The 19,978-nt window shown below is 42.6% G+C and overlaps 1 protein-coding gene across 1 annotated transcript in view; it reads right to left on the minus strand.

The window, feature by feature from the left end:
- Window positions 1-14,772: 14,772 nt before the first annotated feature.
- Window positions 14,773-19,978, minus strand: part of ELL2 (elongation factor for RNA polymerase II 2) — a gene marked incomplete at both ends in the record, with an annotated part of 32,155 nt that continues 26,949 nt past the window's right edge. Inside the window, 4 exons of the mRNA XM_080638350.1 lie at window positions 14,773-14,901; window positions 15,038-15,082; window positions 16,032-16,203; window positions 19,493-19,562. Of these exons, the coding sequence (XP_080494476.1) occupies window positions 14,773-14,901; window positions 15,038-15,082; window positions 16,032-16,203; window positions 19,493-19,562 (416 nt within the window). The remainder of the gene's footprint in view (window positions 14,902-15,037; window positions 15,083-16,031; window positions 16,204-19,492; window positions 19,563-19,978) is intronic.

Consider the following 19,978-nt stretch of genomic DNA (forward strand, 5'->3'; position numbering starts at 1 on the left):
AGATACTGTATGACTTAATTATGTACAATTGTGTAAACTGAACAGAAGGAAAAACCTTAAGGCTGCAGTCTTTCCTAGAGTTGAAGCTGTACAAGACAGAGCTGGGCAGCAAGTCCCGCAGGGCTAAACTGTGCCCACATATTGGATGTCAAGCTGTGGTGGTGAGATTGCACCCACAGGTGAGAAGCTCGGTGGGACCGAGCTTTTTGATGGCCGTCGCCAGTACCACAGCATCACTGCTCAGGCAGAGCCTGTCTCCCCTCACCAACACACAGCCGCCTTATTCCAGGGGTGGCAATCACCATGTGCAACGTCTTACACTGTTGCTGGGCAGACTTGGTCTAATGTTTAGTTCATCTTCTGCTAAGATGCTTTCTCTTGAAGTCGGTTCGTTAATTGCCTGGCAGTTTCCAGCATTTTCCATATGTTTAATTTGCACAGGAAAACAGAGTACTCTGGACATCACCGAGCCCTAGCAGCTGCTCAGGGCAGGGTCACCCTGACCTGGTTGCTCCGTGCCGTGTCCCCTCAGGGCTGGAATGTCTCCAGGGATGCAACCAAAACCAAACAAAATATTTTCCTGATGATTAGACAGAGCCTTCTGCATTTGGTTTCTCCCTGTTTCCTCTGGTCCTGGCACTGGGCTCTGCTGGGAAGATCCTGGCTCCATCATCCTCATTCCTCCATCAGGTATTCACGCACATGGGCAAGACCCCCACCCCAAGCATCCTCTTCTCTGGTCTCACACTGGGGAGCATGGAACTGGTCCAACACAGGTGAGAAATTCCCACAAGTATCTTGGGCCACTCACCAAATAAGCAACCCGCTCACATTTTAGCTGTTTAAAATAAGAAGGCTTGATACAGAAGGCCAATAAAGGACATCAACTTCTTATTTTCATGAGTCTGGAAGGGGAAAACCAGCAGCAGGGCCCAGGCTCTCTGTTTTTCAGCCGATCAATGTTGCATGGGACAGGCAGGCTAAGGAGCGCTGCCCCTTCCCCAAACAGGGCTTCCCAAACTTAGTTTGCTGCAGCATCAGCATTGTAGAAGGGAACTTGCTCCTTTGTGCACAAATACACATTTTAACCTCAACACACTCCTTTGCAGTCCTCAAAATATAAAACGGAGGCAGCTGGCTTTAGGCAGCTCCTTGTGCACCAGCACACCCACAGCTTCTGCTCGGCCCTGGCCATAGCTGTGGCAGTCCCAGGTAGTGTAACTTCTCCTCACTGCCAACTTTCAATATGATTTTTCTTCCTCTTACTTATGGGAAAACAGAAGGCTCCTGAGGCCAGATGCTCTTCCCAGAACTAGAAAACTGCAACTGGAACCATGCCCCGTGCCGGCCACTGAAACCATTTGCCTGCGTGGGGCTTTGCGCACGGGCACGCTCGGTGGTTATGCAGGGAACGTATGGGGGGGTGCGCGGGGGTGCGGGGTGCGCGGTGCTGGAACGCACGTGGGACGGTCATCGGGATGCGCGGGGGACACTCACAGGGGTGCTGGGGGCTTGCGCAAGGGACGCGCGATGGGTTGAGTGGGGGCAATGCTGCCGCCCGGTGGAGGTTGCGCGCAGCGCTGCAGCCCGGGGACCGCGCATCCCTACCCTCCACCTTCCTCCCCGTCCAGCCGTTTTGGGGAGGAGGGTAGAGTGAGGGTGCCTTGTCCCAGGCTGAGCAAGGGGTTCATGCCAAGACCATGGAGGCAGCAGAGGTGCTGAGGGCTGAGATAACAAATCGCTGTGATTAACAAACAATGTTTGGGTTTGATTTCACTTTCCAGTGGGATCTGGGGGCAGGAGAGGACACTGAAATACTCTGGCTGAGCAGTTTCCTTTGCTTCCTTCTCATGCACTGAAACTGAAAGTTCCTGACCAGACTCTTGGCCGGCGTAGAGGTCATGGCTTGAGGCCATGTAATGTCTTCTTGACTCCATCCTTTGTCTCTTCCCTGTTACCACCAGAGTTTCAAAATTTACTTTCCCAGAAATATAGTGTGATGATTGTCTAGACGTGGGAAATAACCAGTAAATGTTGTGTTCCCGCCAGGATTAGGCAAGCCATTCACCACCCCCTCGTGTAGTCAGGGGTACCATCAGGTACCATCAGGCCACACTGGCATGGGTGACCAAGGGGAAAGCACGGGGGGACCTAGGGGATGCTATGAGCATTTTACAGCATTTGTTGACCACCTTGACTCTGTGTCACTCCTTTTACCTGTTTATAATTACCTGATTGGGATGGATGGTTTAATTCCTGTTGATAGCGATGAACGTGGTTTTAGGCTGGTGCAAGCCATGGACAGTTGGATCCCATAGGACAGGGTTGCAGCAGAGAACTGGACCAGGAAGGTGTTGCGTGGCCTCAAGCTGTGCTTCTCACCTCTGCACCAGGCAAGAGCCCTGATTGGGCACTTTGGGTCTCAGTGGTTTGTGCATGAGAAAGATGCAAAGGAAACTGCTCAGCCAGAGTTTTTCAGTGTCCTCTTCAGCCCTCAGCTCCCTCTGGAAGGTCAAATCAAAACAGAACACTTTGTTAATTCATAGCGATGTCATTATCTCAGTATTACTGCCAGTTTACGCACAGGCAGCACGGACACAGCTGCATTCTCAAGTTTTCTCTCGATGTTGCACCTGAGAGGTAGGTGGATGAGCAATGGGTGGTGTCTTTCAGGGGCCTGTATTGGGATGAGCACTCTTTAACATCTTCGTATGCATCATGGGTTCAAGCACACTCTCAGCATGTTTTAAGGGAACACCAAGCTGAGCGTTGCTGTCAACACACGTGAGAGAAGGGATAGGATCTTTAGGGACCTGGATAGAGTTGAGAGATGGACCAGTGCCAACCTCATGAAGTTCAACAAGGCCAAGTACAGGATCCCACACCTGGGCCAAGACAACCTCCCATATCAAAACAGGTTGGAGAAAGTTTGAGCGCTGCCCTGAGGAGGACTACTTGTGGGTGTTGGGTGATGAGACACGCCCCAAGAGCCAGCTTCAGTGTGCACTTGAGCCCAGATCCCGCCTGTGTGCTGGGCTGCACCCCCAGAGCGTGAGCAGTGGAACAAGGGAAGGGATTCTCCCCCTCTGCTGTGCTCTGGGGAAGACCTCCCTTGCAGTCCTGCATCCAGCTCTGGGGAAACAACACAAGAGGGATGAGGAGCTGTTGGAGTGAGTCCAGAGGAGGCCATGGAGATGCTGCAAGGACTGGAGCAGCTCTGCTCTGGAGACAGGCTGAGAGAGCTGGGCTGGTTCAGCGTGGAGAAGAGAAGGTTCCTTGAGACCTTGTTGCGCTATTGAATACTTAAAGAGTGCTTATAACAAAGCTGGAGACAGAATTTTTAGTAGGGCCTGTAGCAATTAGGCAAGGGGAACTGGTTCTAAACTAGCAGAGAGGAGATTCAGATTACGTAGAAAGAAGAAATTGTTTACACTGAGGGTGGTGAAACATTGGCACAGGTTGCCCAGAGAAGTGGCATTTGCCCTGCACCTGGAAAAGTCAAGGCTGGGTTGGATGGGTCTCGAGTCACCTGGTCTGGTTGAAGGTGCTCCTGCCCACAGTTAGCAGGTTGGATGAGATACCCTTTAATGGCCCCTTCCAACCAAAAATATTCTGTGATTCTAATAAGCTACAAATATATTTCCAGTGTAATTCTCAAATATTCTAATGTGCATGGGTAAATAATCACATGAGAATGACCAGAGAAAAGTTTTTATTTTGTAACAAAATTTTACATACTCAATCTGAAAACGTGTACATTTAGCCAGGGTATATTAAAAATACAACATTCAGGAGTTTCAACACATGCCTAATAAAATAGCTTTTATTCCTCCTAACAGGTTTTTCAGACCAAATACACCAAGACCTAAAGGATGATTGCAGAGTTTTGTTTAGCTCTCATGTGGTAAATGTTATCTGTGTAAAAGCTTTCTATGTTAGTTTCTCTAAAGCTTAGTGCTAGTGTGGGACAAGCACACACATCTATAGGTGCAGTGAAAATTGTACAGTGCAATCCGCTATTCAAAAAATTGTCCTCTAAAAGTGGATTTTGAGAATCATAGAATCATAGAATAGTTAAGGTTGGAAAGGACCTTGAGATCATCTAGTTCCAACTCCCCTGCCATGGGCAGGGACACCCCACACTAAACCATGTCACCCAAGGCCTCATCCAACCTGGCCTTGAACACCGCCAAGGATGGAGCATTCACAACCTCCCTGGGCAACCCATTCCTGTGCCTCATCACCCTCTCAGTAAAGAATTTCTTCCTTATATCCAATCTAAACTTCCCCTCTTTAAGTTTTAACCCGCTACCCATTGTCCTGTCACTACAGTCCCTGATGAATAGTCCCTCCCCAGCATCCTTGTAGCCCCCCTTCAGATACTGGAAGGCTGCTATGAGGTCTCCACGCAGCCTTCTCTTCTCCAGGCTGAACAGCCCCAACTTTCTCAGCCTGTGTTCATACGGGAGGTGCTCCAGTCCCCTGATCATCCTCGTGGCCCTCCTCTGGACTTGTTCCAACAGTTCCATGTCCTTTCTATGTTGAGGACACCAGAACTGCACCCAATACTCCAAGTGAGGTCTCACGAGAGCAGAGTAGAGGGGCAGGATCACCTCCTTCGACCTGCTGGTCACACTCCCTTTGATGCAGCCCAGGATACGGTTGGCTTTCTGGGCTGCGAGCACACACTGAAGCCGGCTCATGTTCATTTTCTCATTGACCAACACCCCCAAGTCCTTCTCTGCAGGCCTGCTCTGAATCTCTTCTCTGCCCAGCCTGTAGCCGTGCCTGGGATTGCTTCGACCCAAGTGTAGGACCTTGCACTTGGCATGGTTAAACTTCATCAGGTTGGCATCAGCCCACCTCACAAGCGTGTCGAGGTCCCTCTGGATGGCATCCCTTCCCTCCGGCGTATCAACCGAACCACACAGCTTGGTGTCATCGGCAAACTTGCTGGGGGCGCACTCAATCCCACTGTCCGTGTCACCGACCAAGATGTTGAACAAGGCCGGTCCCAACACCGATCCCTGAGGGACACCACTCACTACTGGTCTCCAGCCGGACATGGAGCCATTGACCACAACTCTTTGTGTGCGGCCATCCAGCCAGTTCTTTATCCACCGAGTTGTCCACCCATCAAATTGATGTCTCTCCAATTTAGAGACAAGGATGTCATGTGGGACAGTGTCAAAGGCTTTGCACAAATCCAGACAGATGACGTCAACTGCTCTGCCCCTGTCCATCAGTCTCGTAGCCCCATCATAGAAGGCCACCAAATTGGTCAGGCAGGATTTCCCCTTAAGTGAAGCCATGCTGGCTGTCACCAACCACCTCCTTGTTTTTCATGTGCCTAAAGAGTTAAGTATTTCATGTTTCAAGATAAGTATTTCACGTTCAAGAGTTAAGTTTTCGTGTGCCTAGAAAGTTAGCTCTAATGAAGGACTCAGGAATCAAAAATCCACTTAAACCAAAGTCTGAAACTATAATCCTAAACACTCCAAGACCTGCCTAGAGACACCAGAATTCAGCAATGGCCTCAGAGTGTGGGAGATGTTGGCACCAATGGAAGTCTTTTTCCTCAGACATTTTAATTTCTTAAAAAACATTTGACTAAATAACTTTTTTTTTTTCCAGCTGGTTCCTGGTTTTTACTTTATACCAAAGTATAAAGGTGTTGGGGTTTTTTTATACCATAGCAATTTTTGCTTTATACCACGCAAAGTTATTCATAAATACCAAACTCAGTACTGGCCTAATTCCTGACTATCCGTGACAGATACAGTCCATGGTTTAGTGTGAGGTGTCCCTGTCCATGGCAAGGAGGTTGGAACTAGATGAACTTAAGGCCCTTTTCAACCCTAACTATTCTATGATTCTATGATTCTAAAGCCTCTGCTAAAAAAAATAACCTTACTGACAGCAACTCACCAAGCATCAAAGCGTCAGGATCTACTTTCAGTCACATTTCTGAATGCTGAAGTATCCATTTTAAAAACAGATTTAAGATAAACACATTTCTAGGGAAAATCATCTTACGGAGTAAAAACAAGTGTTTATAATAAGAAGTCTTCTAATAATTTAAATTTTTCAGATGGTCTATGCCTGCCAGAACAGCACATCTGCACCTGATACAGGCAGCATTGTGGGGACACTCAGTAAAATGGTAAGCTGTTTTATTGTCTGAATAGTAAGAGATGCTCTTATTATTACTCTTCCATACAGTAGCATGCATTAATCTGTAAATAAATAATATTTTAAACTGCCTGGCTTCTCTGTATAAAACCTATAGTTATTACTGACTAAAATACGTAATAGCAAAATACTTCTCTTGGTTGGCTATAAAGTGTTTGTATTTCCATTAATTTGTATTTCCATTTCTATTTTTAAAAGCCTATAAAACTTTATACGAAGTTAAAAGTATGACTTCGTTACTTGTTATCTATACTTAAATTATTGGCAACAGAGTAACTGGCAGAAAACCTGGAAAAGCTTTCAAAGAGTTAAAAATTTTTGACTACATGCAATGCAGACAAATGTTCATGCAGGTTTTGTATCAGTACAAGAAGTCAGTGCCAGACAAATAATCCATACTATTGACAATACAGCTGGCTGCTGGTAGAAGCATGTGCTGCCACCAAGGATGCTGTCAGGTGTTCAGGCAAGCTGCAGTTCAGCTGAATGCTCATTTTTGTGTATGACTTTAAGCTTCAAAAACCTGCTTTATTTGCACATATTCAGTTAATGTAGAGTTAAAATTTTTAATTTCTACTATAATGATAGGAAAGTATCTTTTCACATTTGAGTTCCATACATGTAACTTGCCATTTTTTTCTTTAATGTTTTCAGCTTTCTTTAGTGATCTTGAAAAAACAGTGTAACGCTCTATATTTCACACTCACTATATGCAAGATGTAGATAAGTATAGCTCATCTTTTAAAGAACTTAGGGTCTCCAGACGAGAAGCAAATAGGAAAGGAAATACCTCTCAAGCTCTGCAAAGCATCACCAGGAAAAATAAAAAACTAAAAAATCCCTATGACTCTAGCATGAAATCTGAAAAGAACAATTTATTGAGAAGACAGTGCTGAAATACGAAAACAATTCTTATGAGGGGAAAAAAAAAAAAAAATCAGCTCCAGCAATTTTCTGTTCCATCTTCATCTCCCAGCTGCAGTTTTCAGGTACATTTGAGGTGATCTGCTGTGGGCATTGTGGAAACACTAAGTAATTTTCCCGTATGTTTTCTTAGCCTTTCTTGATTAAGACTACATAGCAAAATTAAAGGCAAAGCAGAATCATAAGTACCAAAATTATAATGAAGCATTTAGCTCCTTGATAAGATTTCATTTACAGAAAAGTACCTATGCTCAGACAGGTATCCCTGTGCAAAGTCTCGGTTCATTTTGTCTTTAATATTACTACATTCTTATAAGTTAGTGGTATAACAAATTAATGATTTAATTCAAGAAAACTCTCAACAGCATCTGCAAGGGTCAATGTAACATTGAGGATTTCTGTTATACCCAAGAAAGAGCCCACACAGCCACAAAAGATAATCAGGTTTGTCTCACACAGCACAGCTTATAAACACAGGATGACAATTCAGTTCAAACAGAGCCCCCACTGGGAAGGGTAGAGCTCAAAGTCACATCAAAAGCCGATGTTCCTCTTTGGACTGGTGAACCCATAAGGGTTGCCTCCTCCACAACCAGCAAATCTGACATCAGTGCTGCCAGCCCCCAGGGCGTACCTGGGATTATGAGACCCACTATTCCCAAAAGAAATCACAAGGGCCAGTGAGTTTTTTCCCACCAAAGCCATACAAGGCTGTCAACTCCCTTCCTTTTTGGTCCAGTCCCTATCAGTACCATGTCAATATGCTCTGAGTGGGCTTGGTTCTTCCTGAATTCTTTCCTCATAGCGAAAACCACAATATGTACACACTAACAGAGGTGTTCTACAGGTTATTAAAACAGAACTTCTTCTCCTATTCACTGAAAGGAAACACTATTTCAATTTATAGATATTTGGGAAGTAATAGAGAATACACTCTTCTGGAATTAAAATATCTACTCATACAACAGTAAGGGTTCTGTAAAAGGATTTAGAGGGTTACCTTGAAACAGAAAATGAATCATGACTAAAATGATTAGTATGTCTACCCTTTACTTTGAAAACCAACAGAAGCTGCCATAAACTTCTGGATTCTTTCTTGGGTATAACAGAGGAATCCTGAATGCTATCATGACCCTTGATATGCTTTTGAGATATGGCCTGATCAGCATCAGTGTGGCCAGTAGGACCAGGGCAGGGATGATCCCCCTGGACTGGGCACTGGTGAGGCCACACCTTGAATCCTGTGTTCAGTTAGGGGCCCCTCACTACAAGGAAGACATTGAGGTGCTGGAGCAGGTCCAGAGAAGGGCCTCGAAGCTGGGGAAGGGCAATGGAGCACAAGTGTGATGAGGAACAGCTGAGGGAACTGGGGGGTTTAGTCTGGAGAAGAGAAGGCTTAGGGGGAACCTTATCACTCTCTACAGCTACCTGAAAGGACATTGTAGTGAGGTGGGGATCTTTCTCTTCTCCAAAAGGACAAGCAACAGAACAAGTGGAAATGGCCTCAAGCTGCACCAGAGAAGGTTTAGATTAGATATTAGGGACAATTCCTTCACAGAGAGGGTGTTCAGGCATTGAAACAGGCTGCCCAGGCCAGTGGTGGAGTCGCCGTCCCTGAAAGTGTTCAACACATTGTATATACAAGGCCTTCAGTGACATGGTTTAGTGGTGGCCTTGGCAGTGCTGGGGTAGTGGATGGACTTGATAAGCTCAAATGTCTTTTCCAACCTTGTTGATTCTATGATACTATGATTGTTTCTAAAAGACACACTTATGGTGTAGCTCTATGGAGCGGATGCAGAAGGTGCCACAGGCACATGTTCAGGGAGTTGGACATCAATTTATATGAAAGAGGTACCCTTTGGATACAGGTGGAGTGGAGCCAGTTGGAGTTGTTCCAGGACAGCCTGGCCTTTGGAAAGGGGTTTTGCTGCACGTCAACTCGCACATCACCCTGCTGAGGCAAAAATGCCAGGGAGAGGTGAGATTATTACTCCAGCTGAAACATTGCCCCTGCTGCACCCAGTGTTTGCTTTGCATCAATTGACCTCCACAGTGGTCAATATTTGCTTATCAAAGGCATCCACTTTCTGTCATTTCCGAGTGATCCCTTCCTTCCCTTGGTTATGCACTCACACAAGACCCCTACTCTAATATGGCCAAAAAACCTCATTGAGAACCTGTTGCTTTTCGGACTATGGTGGGGATTAACTGAATTAATCAAAAAGTCCTATAAGAAAAAAACCCTGAAACATATGGTATTTTATTTTTAGAAACAAACCCAGCGCATTTTTGCTGAAATGCTAATGAAGGAAAAAACAATTCTGTAATTAGCTGGGGTTTGAGGGGAATTAAATTTAAATAAAATCACATATCTACTCAGGTCTGCCTGTTACCATCACATGCTATCCCATTTGCTTTCCATGGTATATAGACACGTGTGAGTCTTGCATTTCTTCATAAAATTCTCATAGCAATGGCCCATGTAAGACCAGGAGGGAATCACAGCAACAGTCACTATCAGAAAAGGTGTGAATGTAACCTGCTCAAGTCCTTCCCTGAACTGCCAAGTTCACGATGTGGACATGAATGTATCTGTATTTGCTTAGAAAAACATCACCCAGTCAGACGCTGGGTCAGGTGCAACTGGTGTTCCCCAAGGTTCACCACGACTGGGGCCAGTTCTGTTTAATATCTTTGTCAATGGTCTGGACAAGGAGATCGAGTGCACCCTCAGTAAATTTGCTGATGACGTCAAGTTGGGTGGGAGTGTTGATCAGTGAAGGATAGGAAGGCTCTGCACAGGGATCTGAACAAGCTGGATAGATGGGCTGTGGCCTATGGTATGAGGTTCAACTAGGCAAAGTGCTGGGTCGTGCAGTGGGGTCACAACAACCCACTCCAATGCTCCAGGTCTGGCGAACAGTGGCTGGAAAAGGACCTGGAGATGCTGACTGATGGAGCTGAACTTGAGTCAGCTTGTGCCCAGGTAGCCAAGAAGGTCAACAGCATCCTCACCTGTATCAGCAATAGCATGGCCAGCAGGGCCAGCAGGGCCAGGGCAGTGATGATCCCCCTGTACTGGGCACTGGTGAGGCTGCACCTCAAATCCTGTGTTCAGTTCTGGGCATCTCGCTACAAGAGAGACATTGAGGTGTTGGAGCAGGTCTAGAGAAGGGCAACAGAGCTGGTGAAGGGCCTGAAGCACAAGTCTGGTGAGGAACGGCTGAGGGAACTGGGGCTATTCAGCCTGGAGAAGAGAAGGCTCAAGGAACATTGTTGCTCTCAACTACCTGAAAGGAGGTTATAGTGAGTTGGGTGTCTGTCCCTCCTACCAAGTAACAAGTGATAGGACAAGAGGAAATGGCCTCAAGTTGTGCCAGGGGAGGTTTAGAACTGATACAAGAAAAATATCTTCACCAAAAGGGTTGTCAGACACTGGAACAGACTGCCCAGGGCAGTAGTGGAACCACTGCTGTGGAGGTATCTAACAGACGTGTAGACATGGCACTAAGGAGCATGGTCTAGTGGTGGCCTTGACAGTGATGGGTTAATGGTTGAACTTTATGGTCTTGAGGGTCTTTTCCATACTGAACAATTCTTTAATTCCATGAATCTAAAATTCTGTGAAAGATTAAGCATATTTTTGGATAGTCAATCTGAGGCATGTTCATGCAAGCTGCCGACTGATAGTCCTTGAGGATAGGAATCTCCGGTTTAGTAGATGGCATATATTAGTACTTACTAATACAACACCTACCATTTTATAAAAATGTAGATAAAAGATGGAAAGATGTCTCTTTAGTTTCTGGCCCCATCGCTGAGATTTGCTGTATAAAGAGCTCAGCTAAGGCAGCGAAGGCACTGCTAGATCACTGACTTGCTCCAGCAGCTCCACGTCCCTCTTGTGTTGTTGCCCCAGAGCTGGACACAGGACTGCAGTGGGGGTCTCCCCAGAGCACAGTAGAGGGGGAGCATCCCCTCCCTTGACCTGCTGCTCATGCTCTGGGGATACAGCCCAGAACACAGGGGAGATCTGGGCTCAAGTGAGCACTGAAGCTGGGTCCTGGGGAGCATCTCATCACTGGACACCAAGTCCTTCTCCTCAGGGCTGCTCCATCCATTCTCCAGACTGTCTTTTTCTCATTTCTTTATCTGCACTCCGGAGCACTACCTTGTGTGTTTTGTAAAGGAGCAGCAGGATCTTAAGGGCAAGTTGATGGAACACAGGTGCTCCCAGGGTAAAGCAGCAGTCACCATAGGAGCGCTTGTGGCACTACTGCATTGTTGGAAGTGCCCCAATAGCCCTCCCCAGATAATGAAATAGTGAAGTCTCAGGATTGCAAAGTTAACATTTTACTGAACTTTAATTGATACAGAACAAATAGGAAAGTTAACATTCTACTGAACTTCAACTGATACAGAACAAATAGGCAACAATGGCTCAAGTATTCATTAACAAAACACCCCAAGATACTTCACATACATAGTATTAATACAGCTTATACGGAAACAATTTGAAAAGTTGTAAAATACTCTCAAAGTCAGAAAGGGGGACTCACACCCTTGTTTTAAGCCTTCATGTTCCCAAATGTTGTCCTCCCTTGAACAATTTCGTATCCCTCCCCAAAAGGTGGTTATGGAATTGCTAGCCACATCCATCCCTCATTAGGTACAGAAACAAAGGACAGTAAAATTATAAAGAGAACTATATTTTAAAGTAGCCATAGGTCTTTTCATGAATCAAGTTACTATCTAGAACAACTGCTTGTAGCATTACTATTTCCAAAAACATAATAAACAAGCAAAGTTACAATATCAACACACTAACCCAATTTCTGTTTGAAAACTATTGAAGTAGGCTGCCTCCACCACTTCCCTATATGTTTTACCCTTCCAAATTATCTGAATATCACCTTTTTTTTGTCTGATAAATTGCAAGGTAGAGTGCAGAGTTAAAAGCAGTCAAGTGAGCTGTTTCAAGTGACAGCATAGAGCATAACTACAACTTAAAAGAAAAAATTACTTCTGGTGCAGTTCTCCCTCAAGTCCCAGCAGGACTGGAAACTAACCCTCCTAAGCTGTGTTTTTTCAGCCTAAAGGAAAGGGCTATTGCCTCCCTTTCAATCATGCAATTTTTATATAAAATGTAGTGAAATTCACAGTTTTCACTCAGAAGATGTGGACAATTGACTCTCCTCTACATTAATCATTTGCTTCGGGTTTGTAGTAGTGTAACCCCAGCCAAGACGCCAGAATAGGCAATGTTTGTTTCTCTGAGTAAGCAGGCCAGTTTTTCAGGAAAGTCAATTGTTCAGTCAGAGGCCCTGCTTTCGCAGGCTCCCAGCATTCACTGAACTCAATGATACGTAGATTTACAGCACTATTTTGTAATACACATGCTGCAGGGTGTACTTGCAATGCTTCAGAAATGCCCAGTGCAAACGAGCAAAACTTTCAATTAAGACCTTTACAGTAGCTTGCAAGGTCTGGTGACAACATGCAGTGCCAGACCTCTGAAGCACCACTAACCTCCAACTGCAACACATACGCAGTCTATAAATCAGAAGATTCATGTGAATGCTGGTCTATGGCAAAAGGTAGGGGGGAAATAAAATCAATCAACTGCACTGAGTCCCAGTTATAGAGTGATGGCAGTAGCAGTGATTACAACACATCGAAACAGTTGTAGCAGTATCGTCATGTCCTGTAACAGCCGATAATATCAGATCCAGGCACTAAGAAGTACCAAACTGCCAAAATGTGTCCCAGTATCAGGAACCGCACGTTGTTTTAACCTGAACAGCCACTTCATTTCTAGGCTGAAAGAAATCACCCAGTGAAGCTGCAGCATAACTGCCATGAATTTAACAGGTCCTGGGCATGATTGTGTGCGCATGCTCAGGACAACATCCAGTCGTTAAACCCAGGTGGATGCAGCTCTAGATGGGATCCAAGAAGTCTTCTCTTCATTTTGCTATTTGAAATGTGAAGTTGAAAACAACTATACTAATACAAGGGTCACTAAAGTCAACATGGTCTCAAGAGAGGATCAAAAACCACTGGCAAGCCACTTTGCTTGCTACTCACAACATCTTCGAACTCACAATTTAAGGCAAAAATTCCATTGCTTTCATTTACCTGAATACATGTTTTCTGGCAATAAAACATTTTCTTGTTTACAGTGATACATAACAGCTTCTTTTTTTCTTTTTTTTTTTTTTAATGCTGGAGATAAAGTTTGTTAGCAATACTTGCAAAATTTGGCAAAAGTCCAAAATCAGATTTGCACATGTAATGTTTCACTTTTCCATTGGCAGCATTTTGGAAAGACAAACACAGTAAGACACAAAAGATTTTGCTCAATTTTGACCAAATAACCTGTGATGTGATAAGGTAAGCGATGGTTTTACAACAAACAAGGGTTTCACATCAAGCAAGGGTTTCACATCAAGCAAGGGTTTCACATCAAGCAAGGGTTTCACATCAAAATAAACCAAAAAACTGCATGAAATGCAAGTTTGTGCTGTTTGGTGATCACAGTATTTTATAGTTAAATACATCCATTCTTTGTTATATTCCTGGTATCCAGGACAAAAATCTTTAAAATATATTTCATGTAGCAATAGCTTCTGTGCATATCTCTCTTCAAAAATATTTTTTTTTAATAATAATGATTATTCAATTATAATTATTATCCCCAAATAATAGTATATAAATAGGTAACCTACATGTTTAATTTTACAATCTTGCCCAAAAACTATGTCTCTCTTTCATTTTTGTAAATTATCAACTTCCTCAGTATTATTAAAGCTGATAAACTATTGAAATAGAATGCTCTCATCTTCCATGACAGAAGTAGGAATCTTACTGGAAAAACCTACAGCAACACTTGTCAGTTGTTTTAACCTGAGCATTTGGCCTACTTAGAGTAGCAGCTTTTTTTTTTTTCGCATCATACATGCTTTCATTCACACATTCTTGCACACACACACAGGAGTACAAGCACACACCTCCAGACAAAAGTAGTGTACACATAGGCCATGTAGTGCTTCCCAGGTGCTTCAGTAAAGTGGAAAGCAATGTAGCTAATAATTTAGCTACACTAAATATACCCAATCAAATACCTTAAGGCAATCACCGCAAAGGCAGGTTTAAGTTGCAGGGGTGAGTTTCTACTGTAACAAAATGGGCCATATACAGCACATACACATGCTTCTTTAACCCTCCAAAACAATGTGATTTCTTTTTTAAAAGTATTTTGTGCAAATTTCTAAACCTTCTACCATTTAAGGCAAAGACTTTGCATTAACAAAAAGGTCAGAACCCAGCCTTGTATTTGCCCAAAAACAATTCAATTTGCTACAATATTTTCTTATAATGTGCAGAACTTCATCATAGAGGTACTGGTTCCCCAGCATCTACTGATAAAATTATTTAAAATAAACAAACATAAATCTTGAAGAAAAGAAGGGATCAGAAAAAGCAGCTTCAAATACGCATATAGTGATAACAAATAAAGCCTAGAGTAGTTAACTTCAGTCTGCTACTACCAAGACTTGCTTAATGCAGAAGTTTGATACTATATTTTAGAATCTTAGAGCAACTAATCTTAGGTTTTACATAAATAAGCTTCGGTTCATTCACACGTCCTGATCAAAGCAGAAGACTAGCGTCATCATTAGGCTTGCGTTCATCAAATTCCACAATCAGCCTCTTGATGTGAGACAGCTTGCTGTGGAGATACTCGCATCTCCTCTTCTGTTCATGGTAGCTGGGACGAGACTGTAAAGATAAAAAGAAAATTAGGACACGAAAACATTTCTGCAGGAGAGTTCAGTATTTCATGTCCTTTGCTTAAAAATAGACTTGGACCAGTCTCAGTGACTACCACATCCCACAAATCTGCCGTTACACATACCTGTGCTAACGCTTGGTACTCTTCTATAACTTCTTCATGAAGTACCTTCAAATAAAAAGAAAATCAACATTTCACAGCTAGCAGAAAATGTAAATTTACATAAAATACTAAAAATATACTCGGTTTCACTCAAGATACTTTCTTAGTTGTGAACCACCACTCTTCTGCATTGCAAAAATAAACCCACAGCCCCCTGTATCACCCAAGATCTGAAATTAAACCTGTAAATAGGCAACAAAAGAAGCATGTGTTTGAAGATGCCCTTTCAGAAGTTGCTCACACAGCTGTGTTCACAGACAGCTCAAACAGGTGGAGTCTGAGGGCTGAACAGCTTTCTGCAGAGTCTTCTCAAGCATCAAAAAACAGACCTACTCCACACAGGGTCAGAGCATGTATGCAAATTCTTCAAGTTTTCCCTTTGTCTGATTGCACAGAACAAGGGGTTTTAAAATACTCAAAAATACATTTGCAATCCGGCCAACAAATAAAAGCCAATCAAAATCCTCAGTGCACACAGAACTGAAGAACTCTCATATTAAACATATGGAATTTGTATGTCCAAACCAGAGCAGTCCAGGCTGGAGATCCAGAATATCAGATTTTTAAACTCCTTCTCTGCTAAAATCATAGCTAGGATCAGCTACTTGTAAGATGGGTAAGTTGTGGATACAGGTTTAGTTAAACGTCTAAAATCATGGGGAAGAGAGGACCAGGGAAAGCTCTGGGATTATGGATTACTCCAGTCTTCCTCCCCATCTGTCCAACAGCACTCCCTCGCCTTGCCTGAATGCTGAGGTGGTCGGCAAAGTCTGAGCCAATCTAGTAGTTCGAGCTCTGTGATCAGTTACTCAGTCTCAGACACTGAACCTGGCAAGTCTTTTAAAACTACATCTATAAAATTTAATAGATAAATATATGAGGGATCTGCCTGTGCTGAAAATGTGGACTTTTGGAACAGATAAGACGGAGATGAAACACTTTCATCCTTCTTTACCTGATATTCTTTGGACCCTGGAGGAAGACGTTTCCGTCGTTCATCAAACCTCATGAATCTCTTGGTGATACTCTCTATCCAAGCATGCAAAATCCTGTATTCACCATACTCTGCATAGAAGTCTTTCTTGTAACTCTCGTGTTGCTCTTTTGAGATGATATTTGTGTATTTCCTAATGGAAAAACAAGCACACATGCAATTTTCCCCCAAGGACATAGTCAATATCAAGCATAGATACCCAAGCTTTAAGTCAGTTTCAGATTAAGACTGCTTCTATATATAAGCACACATGCTCAAAGATTAATTTATTTAGGTAATTGTAGAAATCTATTATATTTTTATGATATTTATTTGCTAACATTCTACTTTTGAGGGTTTATTCAGAAGCTTCACAAAAAGAAAGTGTAGCACACTTACAAAACATTAACAATCTTTCAAATATAGAATGACTGAAGCATCAGCTTCAGTGAAAGAAGAGAAACTGCTAGATTATAATCTCTTTCTATGAAGGTTAATTAAGTTATATTTACTTTTGAAAATTCATTTAATTACATTTTTCATTTTTGGAAGGGATTTAAGGAGTTGGATGCACTTAAATTTTTTGGCTACATTTGTGCTTATAAGTAACAGTAAAGTGTAGCTAATGATAAAATTTTATTATTTTATTGAACACCAGTTCCATTGCTTCCATTTAACTAAGGCACTTAGTGAAATCTGAATGAAAACTTGATGAAATCATAGAATCATAGAACAGTTAGGGTTGGAAAGGACCTTAAGATCATCTAGTTCCAACCCCACTGCCATGGGCAGGGACACCCCACACTAAACCATGTCACCCAAGGCCTCATCCAACCTGGCCTTGAACGCCGCCAGGGATGGAGCATTCACAACCTCCCTGGGCAACCCATTCCAGTGCCTCACCACCCTCTCAGTAAAGAATTTCTTCCTTATATCCAATCTAAACTTCCCCTCTTTAAGTTTTAACCCGTTACCCCTTGTCCTGTCACTACAGTCCCTGATGAATATGGCCATCAGTGGGATACCTCTGCATTGCTGTGAGCTGGGGGGTGGGCAAGCAGAGGGCTTCAAAGAACATTTTAGAGGCAAATCCTCTGAGAACCACTCTTGCTGGGAGGAACCCAAGAGATATGGATTAATTTGAAAGTTTGCTTTCAGTTTACTTCTTGCAATCTTACAGTAAACTGCTTAACCTTGTAGGCAATAAAGTGAGGTGCCAGTATTTTCAGCTCATGCTATTCACACTATGCTCTAATCTAGTTTGTATGTCTGGTCCTGTCATTAGCTGGAGGAAACATTAATCCAAGACTGTAGAAAAGAAGGAATAAAAAATTGTTTCTGGAAATGCAATGATTCTAATGGCAAATGTTTGTTATCTAGACCCACAGCTGAGTTAAACTAAAACATCTTGCATGAAGGCTTTTTTCTTTTAGTTTTGTTTTGGTTTTAGTTGATTGGTTGGTTTTTGTAGGGTTTTTTTTTTTGGGGGGGGGGTGTCTGGTGGTTTTGGTTTGTTGTTTTGTTTGGGTTTTTTTTTTTTTACTTTTAGAAATGGCTATTGGCTTCCATTCTAGTGGAACGTGTCCCTGCTCGCAGCTGAGGAGTTGGAAGTGGATGGTCTTTAAGTTCCCTTCCAACTCAAACTATTCTATGATTTTACAATCCATCTTTAATATCAGATTATATCAAATAACCATATCCCTTACTCCTCAGTATCACTGTCCTCCATTGATTGAAAAACAGACAGCAAACAGCTGAATCTGTTCACTTTCACCCAGCAGAGGCTGGGAATTAAATTTGAGTTCTCAGCCTAAAACACGAAGTACTAAACTGCTTCTCTGCAGGGCCAGACTTGCTTTCAGTCTTTCCAAGGACCACCACTAACTGTATTAAGTATGAAGCAGGATGCTACCATGCTGTCTACCTTAAAGCAGACAGAAAATGCACCAGAGTTCAAGTTCTACAGCGAGGCCTCACTTCCCTTGCTGATGTGATGTCACTTCTCTGAGAGAAGCTGGTGAACCCGGCAATTCAGAGTGTTTTAAGAGACCGACAAAATTGTCCCCCTCTTCTGTACTGTAAATATGACAAGGGGATCCAATGCTCCTGCTTAGGCCCACGCTGCACAATTGCACGGCTGAGAAGTGTCAGGCTTATCCTGGCTTTACCTATCCTGGTGCTCATTTCAGCTCTGAGCATTGAAGGCCTGTCAAAACCTCAAACTAAGCCTTCCAATGGAGAAAAGAGCTTTAGATTGGCCCTCACCGTGCCAATGCCCTCTCCTCCCCACCTCCAAAAAAAGAAAAAAAAAAAAAAAAGAAAAAGAAAAAAAAAAAAAAAAGGCATTTCATAGAAATTCAGGTTCCACTGATCAAGTTATTCCATTGCAGCCTTCTTCAACTTTCACATACTTTTAAAAATGGTCACCCATAAAACAGTAGGGAAAAAGTTCAGACACTAGGCATTTGCAAAAGCTATTTCTCTGTTCTACAACAGTAAAGAAGAATCCTCCTGACAGAGAAGTTTTAACATTCTAAGAAAGTGTTTAGGCAATCAAATAATTCTGTTATTAGAGCTATTTCATTTAAAGCAAGTTCTTTAACACTTGTCATGGATAAAAATCTTTTTTACATAGGAGGTAAATTTTAACTTTTGGGAATGCTAATCTGATTGGTGACGCCTTGTTAAGGAGCTAAAATTAAACTTACTGCAAAGTCCTTCTATAACTTTAAATACTGCATTGTACCAGTCATTGTAGATACATAACATTTCACAGTCAAGTTTAATGCATTTTTATCTTGCTTAGTAGTAAAAACTAAGCAGCTGAAATTTAAAATCTGAATTAAGGGGTTTTTTTCTATTTTTCTTTAGCTTTTTGGTCTGCAATTCCATGGTGAAATTTTGCTGTAGCTTCAAGTTAGTCAGTGGCCATTTTATATTAAAGCTTTAGTAAAACCTTTGATGGTTAACTCTCTTTAGCTGAAATACAGGCTTTGTCATGGTGGACTTTAAAGTTTGCCTTCTTCCCTCCCAACCTTTCCAGCTTAAACGCACTAAGCAGTGAAAACACAAAAAAGATGTATTTTAGTATTCAGCTTTCCTTCTCTATTGCCTCACTTCTAAAAAGAAAAGAGTGCAGGCTCATATTCCTTTTTACTGTGTTCTTGAAGAAGAATTAAATTAAATGTTTTAAGCTGTCTTCTGAAATATGTTAAAAACTCTTTTTAGCACTTCTATTCCCCCACAATAATTAAGGGATGACAACCTCAGACCTTAAAACTTACAGGTACTCAAGCAAAGCAATAGGGTGACTTAAAGGAACTTGTTATTATTCTAAAATTACATTTTGGTAAATTTTCGATTTTGTAGCTAAATGAGAGCTTTTATAGGTGATTTTTCAACTGCTTCCATGAATGGCAAGAGTTAATTATGATTTTACTCACGTTAAGTAGTCTGGTTGTTCAGTTGTTGGTAAAGGAGGATATGTGGAGGCAGTGAGAGTTTCTTGAACTCCTGCAGCAAAGCAGAATATGACACTCATGGTAAGCAGATTTTTAATAAAGCCAAACAGTACCAACCTGATAGGCCTGAAAAAAACCTTTACAGCTTTATTCTTATAGTGAATTACTTGGAATAAGCTCTATATGTTAATAATAGAGCCCACACAACCTTTTCCATAGTAGGCAGTACCACAGTTTAGAAAATGGCACGGCTACTTTGTTCTACAGGCTTTGTGCTACTACAACATTAACCTGAGGTCAGCTTTTCTTTTGAAGACATGCGGCATCTGCACAACAATTCAAGTTATGCAGCAACAGATGTAGCTGTGCACAAGACAACAGCATCATACGTAAATATGTATGTGTCCTGGGTTCAGCAGTAGGAGCCATTTTTCTGCTTCTTAGTAGCTGGTGCAGTGCTGTGTTTTT

The sequence above is a fragment of the Psittacula echo genome (assembly GCF_963264785.1).
Source record: "Psittacula echo genome assembly, chromosome: Z".
Taxonomy (NCBI): Eukaryota; Metazoa; Chordata; class Aves; order Psittaciformes; family Psittacidae; genus Psittacula; species Psittacula echo.